General features: G+C 37.7%; 1 protein-coding gene across 1 annotated transcript in view; it reads right to left on the bottom strand.

Moving 5' to 3' along the window:
* Positions 1–12,871, bottom strand: part of ATRNL1 (attractin like 1) — a gene marked incomplete at both ends in the record, with an annotated part of 490,387 nt that overhangs the window by 443,389 nt on the left and 34,127 nt on the right. The window contains 3 exons of the mRNA XM_084290483.1: positions 726–854; positions 2,950–3,063; positions 5,158–5,241. Coding sequence (XP_084146609.1) covers positions 726–854; positions 2,950–3,063; positions 5,158–5,241 — 327 coding nt within the window. The remainder of the gene's footprint in view (positions 1–725; positions 855–2,949; positions 3,064–5,157; positions 5,242–12,871) is intronic.

Here is a 12,871-nt window from a genome sequence, read left to right as displayed (position 1 = left end):
ACAGCTGGTACATATAAGGAAGAGGCACAGGTCTGTTGGATGCATCTTTAGGGCTGCTGACAGTCAAAAGCAGACTTCAGGAAAGCAAGCTTAGTTATACCAAACTAGATTTCATCAAGGAAAAAAAAAAAACAGTCCAGTTATGAATTACGAAGGTACAAGATAGACCAAAATAGATGATAGAAAGTACCCTAAAGGTAGAAAAGGAATGAAATACAACCCTTGTGGGTGGGCACAGAAATAAATGGAAGACTTTGGTAAAGGTGTCAAAAATCCACAAAAGCACATTCTGCAAGGAAAAAAAAAAAAAAAAAAAAAAGATCAAACAACAGATGACTCCAGTTAAAGAGAAGGGAATCAATGTGACAGCTGATATAATCTCCCTTCTATTCCATATGACAACTTTGTGTGTTGGATAAATACTGGAAGGGGAACACTTTCTAGTTCCATATGGCATGGGACAAACACACACTTAGAGTGTCCATGGAGCTGCACTCAGAGAACAATATGATCCACTGTGTTGCTTTTTGTTTTGGTTTAACTACTGTCTTAACAAAACTCATTACAACATCTAGCACCTCAGTTTCAGAAATAAAAAAAAAAAAAAAGCATAACTCTTATGAAGTTAATAAAATAAGTAGATAAATACTTGCCTGGGTTTGTCATTTTCCTAAAAGGAATGCTAGTTTAATTATCAAAGGAATTACTTTTTAAGAAATACTTACGAATAAAAAATGTTAAATCCAGTTAGATTATAAGCAGCATCACTAAAAAAGTGTAGCAGTGCATAGCCAGATGTAGTAACAACTTCAGGAACAGTTTCATTCCCACGCACTTCAGGGACTATTAAACCACTGGAAAATAAAAATAATAAATAATGTTTTTTTAAATCAGTCTTTAGGAAAAAAAGTGATGTATTCTAGTTGTTAATTATACAGACAAGGTAACTTATAAATCCAGTAGGGTTTTGGTGGTGGTGTTTTGTTTTTTTTTGTTTGTTTGTTTTTTAAATGTGTACAAAACTTGTCCAGGCCTCTGAAATTTCATGCCACGTTTTCCAGGGAAACAAAACAAAAGAGCTTCCCCCCCCACATACTAATGCAAAATTTCACATCAGATTATTCTGAGGGCGTATGTACAGTCAGTGTAATTTTTAAAACATTAATTTTGAAAAAGGTTATCTTATTAAAAACACTTTAAACCTAGAAAATACAATTAATTTCCATGAAAACGTTATTTCAAATCAAAAAATGTATATATTTTTTAGAACTTCAGAAAAACGTTCTCTTTTTCAGTAAAGACTAACACAGAAAAAATAAGCAATATATATTAACAAAAGAGGTCACCTGCATAAAACAGTGCCACATTATGAGCATAAATCAAAAGTTAGAGAAATCCTAAAGAAAACATTAACAACCAATAAACTGAAAAAAAAAAAAAAAATTTGAAGAATACAGGAAGAGGAACCTTCTCTTTCCTTCCATTCATGCTACAAGTCTGGCTCCTGAATGACACATTTAACAACTTTGCAAGTTTGTGCAATTTTGGGGAGGAGGGGAAGGAGCGCAGGGAAATGTAAGCAGTCACAAAACACACACTGAGAACTGGGAGGGAAGATGTAGATTGCAATAGCTGGGCAGGGAAGAGAGATGAGATGAGCTTTGTTGCAGAAACCATTATCATCTACGCAATTAGTATCTCTTAAAGCTTGGCAGCGTAATCAATATTTCATAACAAAATGAAATACAATTTCTGCCCCATGGGGGCGGGGGGAGGAAGCGTACAATATGGGACAGAAATTACTTTGCATTGCTAAAAGAAATAGTATTTCAAAAGATAAAACTTTTACTGATTTCCAAGGATTAGGATCCTTTGCCCTCATTTCAACTGCCCAGGCACGGAATATGGAATATTAGTCTTCGCTACCTTCAATAAAACTCTAATGAACTATAGCCCGCTTGCCTAGAATATCCTTTCTGGAATGCTTCCCAAAACACTAGTGGAATGGTAGGAACAAACCAACTGAAACATTCCACTTAAATCCAGGAATGGAGGAAACAAGTTGAAATTGATATGGCCTGCTTTTTGTCTCTTAGACACATAGGAAATGCTGTGCCTGGATCTAATATTTGACCTCAACTGTTTATCATTATTTGGAAGGCAAATAACTGGTAGCTATCCAGTATTAGTTAAGTTCACTGTTTACTGTTGTTGGTTTTATTTCTAAACTACAAACTACTCATTACAAAGAGTTACAAGGATTCTAGATAGCATTAATTTGAAAACAGATTTAGTAGAGTTACAATTCTTAGCAGCTAACAAAAAGCAAAGAAATCCCATCCTTTCAGTTGACAGCAAGTTCCAGGACTTTTAAGAAGTTGGTAATTTCATCAACAACTCAGGTGATATTGCCCAGTTTAGCAATCTAAAGAAGCACTAAAAAAAAAATAGTACTTAGGAGTAGCCTTCATATAAATTCCCTTCGCAAATAAATTTAGAAGTCATTTAGTAGCTATTCTTTATAATTTACAAGTAACGCAATACTGCCTGAGTCACAAATTACAATTCTCCCTTAAATAGAATAAGATACTGACACTAGTGGCCACTGCCACATTTCATGCACATTAAAATGTAGGAGTCACTATTGGAAGTCTGCTGGAGAGTAGATTTCTGATTGCATATCTATGAGTATTACCTCTTAATACTGACACTGCATGGATTACAAACCACACAAGGAATTTATGCTATGATCCCCGAACCAAAGCATTTGGAAATTTATACAGCAATTTTTGCAGGTATAACTTTTCATTCATGTCCCCAGAATATTAATGGGGGGAGGGAGGGGGGGGGGAACTATCCAAGAAATTAAAACCTCTGATGTTACTTTTCCCCTGAAACTAACAATGTCTATATGATTATTTGGATTGAAAGGCTAATAAATACACTCACCTAAATACAGCTATTAAAGGTGCATATATTGAATCTCCATCATATACATACATATGGTCCCAACTACATTCTGTGGCAAAGTGATTAAACCTCAATCTCAGTATTGCATTAGGACTGGAAAAGAAGAACAACAACAATATTGGCATAAAAAATTATTTGCAGTAGTATTCAACTCATAAAATACAGAACTTACAACAAAATTGATCATGAAAGCATGACTTTATTAAAGCAGAGTACTAACAAAATATTTGAGTTAAAGAGCAAAACGTAGGGCAAGCAAACATTTCATTTTTATCTTAGAATACTCTTATAATAACATCTGCCGACCAAGTCTAATAATCCCTGTAGTTAACAGGATACTTAAGTTCATGAGGCTTTTAACAAGTGTTCAAAACCTGTAATTTAAAGCCATTATAATATCTCATTTTATTATATTACTTTTATTTTACAATGTCAGGACTATCAGGTTTAAAGAGCCTTCAAGAGAAAACTCCCTATAAACCTTCATTTCAGTATTGTATCAGTGACTGAAAGTAAAAATTTTAATACACAAATTTAAAATACCAAGTAATATTAATGATGAAAGGCAAGAGGGTAGAGTTGATAGTTTGTTTTTCATATTTCAAGGCTTATTTTACTAGTTAAGTATGAAAATATTTCTAAATACATTTCAAAACGCGTATTCGCATGCTTGTTACTGTTTCAAGGCAGAACTTTGTGGCACTTATGCAATGTACCAGCAAAACTCCACTGGCCCTTCAGGGAGTTTGACATCACCCTGTCCTACAGGAACTTAAAATTAAAAGAAAAAAATAAAAATAAAAATAGAAGTCAAGAAGAACACTCTCTTCCAATAAAACTGTCTTTATAATTAAGTCTTTAGTGTCTTCTGGAGTATCCACTTGCAGCTATTACAGGATACAGTGTAGCACCTCCCCTTGTTTTCTAGAATTAGCAGTTTCCCATCACACCTGGGGGTCAGTTTTCACCAGGTTTTGGGAGATATCTGGATGGGGACTGTAAATGTTCTGCTTTCCTACTGACAGCCTCAAGTGCAGTTCATCACTGGAAAACTTTCTGAGAAAGAGAGAACAAGCACGAGAGAGCTTTGAGAGAACCAAAGTGAGAGAGCTTTGGTTTTGTCCATTTTTTAAGGAAGATCATTTTATATGTATGTGAGTTTCTCATGCATTGACATTTTGCACCACGTTACTGGGTTGCATTACTATCCCACACACTGTGCAGGATATTGTTTCCTCCAGCTAATCACTCTCCCATCTCCTGCAAAGAGGAGGAACAGAGTTAAGATCAACTTCAAAGCAGCATTTATATACAGTCCTGAGGCATGCTTCCACTTCAGTGTATTGTAGTTCAGCACAGCTATTCCTCTGCTAGTTTGTGTAAAAAGAAAAGTCTAATGAGAAGTGTAATGAGATAACAACAACATGAATATATGAAGAATAGAAGTAATTTTCTTTTGCAGCCTTAGCGGAACTCAGAGCTAGATGGATTCTTCAGCAAAATCCTGATCAATAGCCTGGGGAGAAAATTCCCACTGAAATTTAACAAAGTTGTGCACTTAGCAGTTAGTCATACCAGTGCGTGTCTTGTTACGTGCATGTCTGTGTTTCTGTGCTGCATAAGCTGGAAAATTAGCAGCAGACACATGAAACATCTAAGCTGTATGAACTATGGACAAAATATGATTTTAAAACAAAGTACGTAAGGAAAACTGGAATAAAGAAGAAAACAGTTTGTGGAAACTAACTTCCGAGCAACATACAACCAAAAAATTAGTAGACTGGAAGCATTCTATACTTGAAGACATTCCTGATTTATCACTGAAGAGTAAGATAATGAGTTAAATCACAGGATCCTGTAACCACTTCTGGGACTTGCATTAAGGTACTCCAACAGGCTGCAAATTTATCATCAGATTTTGAGAGCCTGCAGCACTGGCCAAATTCCAATATCACTGTAACTTTTGCCAGCAATTAGGATGGCAATGTAATTTGGCCAGCACTAAACAATCCTGAAAATCCCCCCCCCCCTTTTTTTTTTTAATCTTTATAACATTTAAGCTAAAAAAAAAAAAAAAAAAACTGTTTACATTATATCCAGATGCAACTTAAACTCACATTCTTTAGATCTCTAAAATACACAGTACCAAACTGTCAGAAAATTTAATCTTTGAAAATGAATACTTACTATCCTTCAATTAACCATGTACATTTAGTTTTATATTTATAATTTATTGGTCCATCTGTTAAATATCCAGAAGGTTCTGTTAACCTACAAGAGAAAAAAAAAAAAAAAAAACAATGCTGTAATATAGCAGAGACATTTCTTAAGCAAACAAAACAGGTATCATCAAGATGCTAACAGATTCTTTCTGGATGGAAAGAAAACTGTGGGCAGAGGACAGAGTTAAGTCTATTTTTATATTTGTCACTATTTTTTATTTTTGCTTATAGAAAGTAGAATGCTAATTATTCTCTATCATTTTCTTCCCCTAATCTTCAATCACAGGACATCTTTTCTCTTGACCAGTAATGCAGATATTACATATAATTTAAGTAATCCTACAGTTGAAATGGATCTATGCAAACATAAAGGTATTTTTCTGATGATTCGTTTGATTACTTTTTCAAAGGAGTACTTTGCATCTATTTGCTTTTTTGCACAGTATGAGCGGCCATGCAATGTCAGCCCAAAACATCAACGTAGCCCAGCATCCTGCCTCCAACAGCAGTCTACAGCAGACGTGCAAGAGAGTTTCAATACCTGGGTTCAATACCTCCAAGGACCGCCCAGAGCATCGTACCACCTGCAATGCCTTACAGCCCAGGGTCATTCTCAGGCAGATGCTGTGCCTGCATACCGGTTTGGGGTTAATGCTTCTCCTAGGAACGTGCCCATGTAAATTCCTGAAAATATCTGGAATGTAGAACTTCGTCTAATATGTGGAATTAATTCTTGTGCAATCTCAACTGTTTTTACCTGAACATACCTTCTGCCAATTTCATTTGATGTCCTTAGTCTGGTGTTCAGAGAGATGGTGAATCACAGCACTCTGTCCACATGCTCTGTCTCACCCAAAACAGCAAATTGCATTGCCTCTCTCCCTTCTCTCCACTGTCCTGAGAAATCCTTGTTCAGTTTGCTGCTTCTTGTATGGGGTAACTAACTTTGGTCATCCCTGCTGCCTTTATTTAATAAGTCTTTCTACTCTCCTATATCCTGAGGATCAACACAAAGATCAGCATATTGTGCTCAAGATGCAAGGGAACCATAAATTTGTACAGTGGCAAAACAATGATTTCCGCTTCTTCTCTACTCCAACCCTAACATTTTATTTGCTCTTTCAACAACTACTGTGCTGACATTTTTAAACACAACTAGCTGTTCTGAGTGATAACAGAGTTCAAGGTTCTTTGCTATGTGTGCAGAACTTTGATCCCCCTCCCTACACACACCCTTTTCACATACATTACCTCACATTAATCTACACAGATTGCTAAAATAGCAGATGAAATTCAATAATCTATTACCATAAAAGCCTTCTGACATAGCTTTGTATTTTTGGCACACTATAGCTTCATTATTTGCCCTATTTTCTGCATCCTTCATAATTATCTTCTGTAGTTCAGGCCATAGCACACCTCTGGCAACCTTCCATCATCAGGAAAACTGACCATCCTGCTCTTTACAAAATTACAACAATGACCAATGATGCAAACACATACTCAGATACACTCATTTCTTTCACTGCAGTGTGGAAGGATAATGACGAAGAAGAAGCATCACTAAATAAATCAGTTTATTTGCTGTTATTTCTTTACAAAATGACAGGACTTAAGTCGCTTAGAGGCAACGTTAATCAAGCTGGCCAAGTGACAGCCAATTTTTCTTACCAGGAGTCCAGCTGAAAAGGAATTCAGTATCTGCTATCTTACTATCTTCGAAGCTCTATACATAAAGTTCAAAAATATTCCCTTTCATACCTAGAGAAAATTACTTATTTGCATTTGAACTCATTCATATCAAACTCTAAATGCATAATTATTAACACAGGTCTATCATTCCAATCACAAATCCCTAAATACATAGAAAGAAATAAAAACAAGGGAGCAAGAAAGAGGAATTTACAAGACAGGGTACACATGAACTCCTAGGTTTTTGAACGAGCTCCTTCACCTGCCCTGGAAGACCCAGCTCCTTTGGCTAAGCACACTGTGAGCCACTCTGTTCTAGCCGCTGGTGGTTTCAATGAAAATCTTTTTTCCCACCATACTTCCTTTTGATGAAATAGGATAAAGCCCTGTACTAAGGGGAGCTGTCCAAATAAGTGTGCTTTGAAACATTTCCAAGGAATAAAAGCAGTATCAGTAAGATATTTTATGTTTCTGAACAAAAAGCAGCAGACAAACAGCTAGCAACATGAACAGACTGGATAAAAATAGATATGCTTCACTTCTCCAGACAAGAGAAAGTTTCCTCAAGTAAAACCTAATGCACTGAGCTGGTCTGAGTGCTGCTGTTCAATGCTCCCAAAAAGCAATGGTTCCTGGCAAGTGCTGTACAAATGCTGGGCAGGGGATAAGCAAAGCAACGCGTGAGGGGGCAGTGCTGGTAACCTGGACAATGGAGAACAGAGACAACAAGTCATAGGTTGATACTAAGTCACGCATCACAGATTTTAAAATCAAGCTACTGTTATCGATGCTTAGCCCTTAGTAGAACCTAATTACAGGATGAGATCCTATGCTTGAGTGTGTGCACGCATTTTTGTGGCAAAAAAGGCAGGACTGCATAAAATGCCAATCAAAATAATTTTAGTGCTGTCATATGGTTTAGATACAGATGGTCTCTCCTTCCAGAGCAAGCCACGAAACATTTGCTTTACTGCAGTAAAGTAGTATAAAATAGTATGCTTTCACAGGCATGACTGTTGGCTTCCTGGTAGCTCTATAATGCAACAGAGGTGACAAAGAATTGTTTTTATTAGATCAGTCCTTTGGCACTAGCAAAGCTCAAACTATTTCCCTTTTCACCTGGGCTGATACTTTTTGATAAATAGTTTTTCAGAGGAGTAGATAACCTTTGAAGCAGCTATTGCACTGTGCTAAAAATAAAGAATAAATAAGAGCATGACATTGTTTTGTAGTAATGGCCTGGGAAAGCAGTGAGCTAAAGGGGCTGTTCTATTTCCAATAAACTAATTCTCCTCTATCTTGCCCTTTCTTTAAGTTTCCTGAGATATACCAACAACTTCTCTGTATCATTTTTCATTCCAAGCATTACCAACTCCCAAATCCTGTAAACAGTAAATGGGTAAGCAGCATTACCTTCACACAACTTTTTACCAAATGGAGGGCAATACCCCATATAGCCAGGTGCTCGTGGCCATAACTGCCTATGCTACATGGGAGAGGTGTCCAGTCACTGGCAAGGGAAGGGCTACAAGAGCACCACAGAAGTGGAAAACCCAGAGCAATGCCTGCACGCACCTGCTCATTTCTAAGAGGTCTTCAAAAGAAGGGGACAGCCAGAAAAATGTTTATCCTACTTAGGCTTCTGCTTTCCAAACAGCACTCCCAGGAGAGCAGCTGATGCTGCAGACTGTCATGTCACATGGCAGGCCAGCGTTCATAAACCCGGATTACTTGCTCACCAAGCTCAACAGCAGCAACCCACAGAGAAGACACGTGGCACCACAGGTTGTTTCATCCAGCAGACAGAAGCACACCAGCAACTCAAGGGCTAGAGGCTGAAGTCAACACAGGGCACTCAAAAGCAATGCAAAGGGAAATCTGTATTCCCCTGGAACATTAGCACTGCTGCAACGCAATGGTGAATATAATTGCATTACAATTCATATGGGTAACATTTATATTTACCACTGCAGTGATCTTAAATCAAGACCAATGCAGTTCAAGAAAAGGAAAAAGAAAAGTATGTTCTACTTCATTCAGAAATTATTAGAGTAAAATGAAGGAGAATGAGATGAAGGGGAAGAAGGAGATGAAATCTACGGCCTGCAATACATAAGATGTCAGAATAGATTATTAAAATGGTCCTTTCTGACTGTAATATTTATAGATGTGTGAAAAATGCAATCATGTCATCTCCTGTAATCTTATTGCAAAAGAATGATATTGTCATCTTTTCCAGAAAGGAGCGCTGATTTAAACCTGAGAAGTCATCAGGTATTTTCTGTCAGCAGTGGAACAGAGACTCAGAGAGAAAGAAGAAACAAAAAGCATTAAGAAGTCATCAAACGGGGCAATATTAGAGATCCACTTACGGGCCTGCAGCACCACAATTTAGTGACAATGCGTCTTCCCACACAGCCCTGCCCTGAGACACCACGTTTCAAAGTGCCAGGCACATGGAGACCTACAAAGCTGCTGGTAGGTGGACAGACAGAGGTCCGAGCTGTAACACAGGCTTACTGGGGGAGAAGCTATAACGCGTATTCATAATATTACAAATACTCACTGTTAAATAAAAGGAGTTATGGTTCACTTATCTCTACATTAGAGTCATATTTCTGTTAATACTTTCATGGAGTGCTGGATTACTTTGTAACTCCTACTTCAGATATACCCGAATATCAGGGACAGCATACAGACTTTATTATACCAAGCATACGGATTCAGCTCAGTACAGGTATCAGGGTATCAGCCAAGGACTATTCTCTTTATTGCCAGAAAACTCTGCTCCATTTCTTTTCTCCATCTTTTTATGAATATTGTTATTGTTTTTCAGTTTTAAATAACAACTGTGCTTCAAAGTTATAAGAGCAAATGCTCCATAGACACAGAGGCAGCATTTTCAGGTTGCAAGCTGAAGGAAAAAACAGAAAAGAGACTTCAAGACATCAACATTTAATTAAGAAAGAAGGAAAGTTTTGAACCACCTTATAGGACAAGCCAGAATCAGCACTCACTATGTTACCAGAAGGAAATAAACAGACCAAGAGGCCATTTCTCACCCATGACAGGAAGCAGCAACTACTTTGTGGACAATAAATGGAGGCATCGCAAGGGACACACGTATAACTTTCAAAAGCCTGAACTGAACCCTTAGCAGCTAAGGCACGCAAACCACTGCTACATGGGAGACAGCCCCAGGTGCCTGCAGGAGCCACTCACACTTATGGAAATAAAAGGATTCCCCCCTCCCCCTAACCCCCACCCTTGAAATTTGTAAAGTATCCAAATTAAAAAAAAAAAAAAAAAAAAAAAAAAAAACACTTTTCCAGGCAAAAGTATTGATTAGCACCTGACAAAGATCCTAAGAACTTGCACTTGATTTTCCTGCATTTTTATGTTTCCTGTAGAACCTTGCTGTCAGCTAATTTTTTCATAATGGATGTTAAAACAGAAGACACTGAATATACCGGAGCTCTATTTTTCCTTCAGTGACTAATCAAGAAGAATAAATATTTAATACATGAAGATAACATTTGTGTATGCCAGTCACACTCCTCTACTTGTTACACACTGCTCTGCATTAATAGAGAAATGTCTATTTAGAAGCAGTAAGAACATTCACAACTTGTCACATACTGACTAATTAAAAACATGTTCTTAAGTAGGTTCAACTTCACTCATTGACAAAAGTAACAGTTCTTCTTTGTAAAACATCCCTACTACTTAATTCAAGTTTTCAGTTCCCCCTTCTAACCCTTCTAATTTATTTCAAAGAAAACCAAGCTCCAAAACAATTTAAGAAACACAAAATGAAAAGGACACATCAGCCTTTTTTCCCCCATACAGAATATTCGGTATTTCAAGGACAATTTATTTTTTTCTTTTATTAAAGATTGCAGTGATACATCATCTTTGAGTGGTACAGAACATTAAGGTTTAACTTCAGCAGGTGTTTTCCTTCCTCATTTACTGTGGCTGAAAATGGCTGCTATTCCATATTCCATTTTTGTAGCGATTCCAAGAACTGCTGAAAGACAACTGCATTAACAGGAGACATTGCTCTCAAATTGCAAGTGTACCAGGCATCTTACTCAGGTAATGTATTTTCACTTATGTAAACATGTAAATAAATAAAGTGAATCTCTTCCCTCCTCTGCATAATATCCATGGCACATAGACCTTGGCAGCTCATTTACAATAGGGCATCACAGTGGTGTGACAATAAGCCCTTACAAGGGATCTATAAAGAGGCTAGAAGTGGGCAGAGTCCCGTGAAGATCTGGAAGACACATGAAGTGGGGAAAATGAAGACAATTTAGGAACATTAAATGTAAATTAAAATGACTATGGAAATACCATACGAGGGCACTTGCGAGTTTTCTTCTACTCCCTTAGTTGGTCCGTGACTTTTTCTCCCCAAACCCTTGCATTGACATTGAGTTTTAACACTCCCTATCCCAGGGCAGGACCAAGCACACTGAAACCTTTCTTGCCAGTTATTTGTCTAATCTGTTCTTAATAATTCCAGTGACAGGAGTCTGCAATCTTCTTAGGTGATCTATTTTAGTACTCACTTATCCTTATTGTTAGAAAGTTTCTCTAAACATCCAACTTATTTTTCTCTCGATTCTACTTAAACAGACTACTTCATGCCCTGCTCAGAAGAAAGCGAGCTAATCCCTTCCTTTCTGCTCACCTTTTACGAACATCTACCCAGGCTTCTCTTCCCTGATTCAAGTTATTCCAGCATTCCTCGCATCACATTTCCAAGACTTCCCTCCTCCAGAGCTTCTCCAATATAACTGCAGCACAAAATATCAGTCATACTCCAGCCATATCCTGGCCAGCACAAAAGAAACAAAGAATTGTTTCTTTCCTGCACTTACTGCTGCTGCTTGGCCTCGGTGTAAATAGCCCAAGAACTGCCCTGCTGCATGCCAGTGTGTATGCAACCTGCTATTCCCTGTGACTGCTTGCTTTCCTCCAGAGGAAGCTCTAGCTCATCTTTCTGAAGTTAATTATGCCTACAGAGGTGCAGAAATTTGATTCCAATTCAGTCAGTGCTATTTTTTTCAGATGCTATTATACAGGATCAATGCAGCTTGCACAATCAGGACCTTGTTGCATGGAAATTTTCATCCATAATCATTTTCTCAATGGGAAAAGTCTATTTTTGACTCTCTTGTATAAGCATTCACTTGAAAGTTTGTCACTTCTGGCCACACGACACACTGCCATAAGCCATGAGAAACCCTACTTGAAAAAAAAATAGTAATAATAAAAAAAAAATCAATGAACTCCAGAAGAAAATATGAAAACCTATTTGCATACATTTATTGTGAAGTTCTTAGAAATGCCTCCATTTTCCATAACAGCTATTTTTCAATTACTCAGCTTAGTCACAGCTTTTGAATTCTCATTCATAGTGACTTCGGAAGCAGGGGCACAAAGCCAGTGCCAACAAGATGAGAAGTCGAGGCCCTGCACAGGGAAGGTGCCCACAGCACAGCCAGCCTCTCAGCCACCTCACATGGGGGTTAAAACTGGGCAGCCCCCAAATGCCAGTGTTGTGAATCAGAGGAGCAAGCACACAGAACTGTGAGGTAGAAGAAAACCCTAATATTGAAGTCCAAGGAGGAACACTGACACACGTACAGAAAAAACTTTCTACTTTTTATGTATGCAATTTCCCTGACAGCTTCCAGTGACGACATATGCCAAAGTGCTTTACTTCAAGTTGCTCTGACAAAACAAATCCCAGAGTTGTGGACGAACAGAGGCCAAGAGATGAGGTGAAAAACTGGCACAGCATCGCTCTGACTGCACAAGTGATTGGACTATTTTCATGCAACAACCTGATTTATAATTGGAGCAGATAAAAAAAAAAATCCTGAGAGCTTAGTTTCACTGTACAGATCTTGAGAAAGTAAGAATGAGACTTCTGTCTTCAACATACACAGATATATTCTCTAAAATGCATACGA

The sequence above is a fragment of the Netta rufina genome (genome assembly GCF_964035555.1).
Source record: "Netta rufina genome assembly, chromosome: 7".
Classification (NCBI taxonomy): Eukaryota; Metazoa; Chordata; class Aves; order Anseriformes; family Anatidae; genus Netta; species Netta rufina.
The sequence above is the reverse complement of the archived record's forward strand: the minus strand, read 5'-3'. Positions and strand labels throughout refer to the sequence as shown.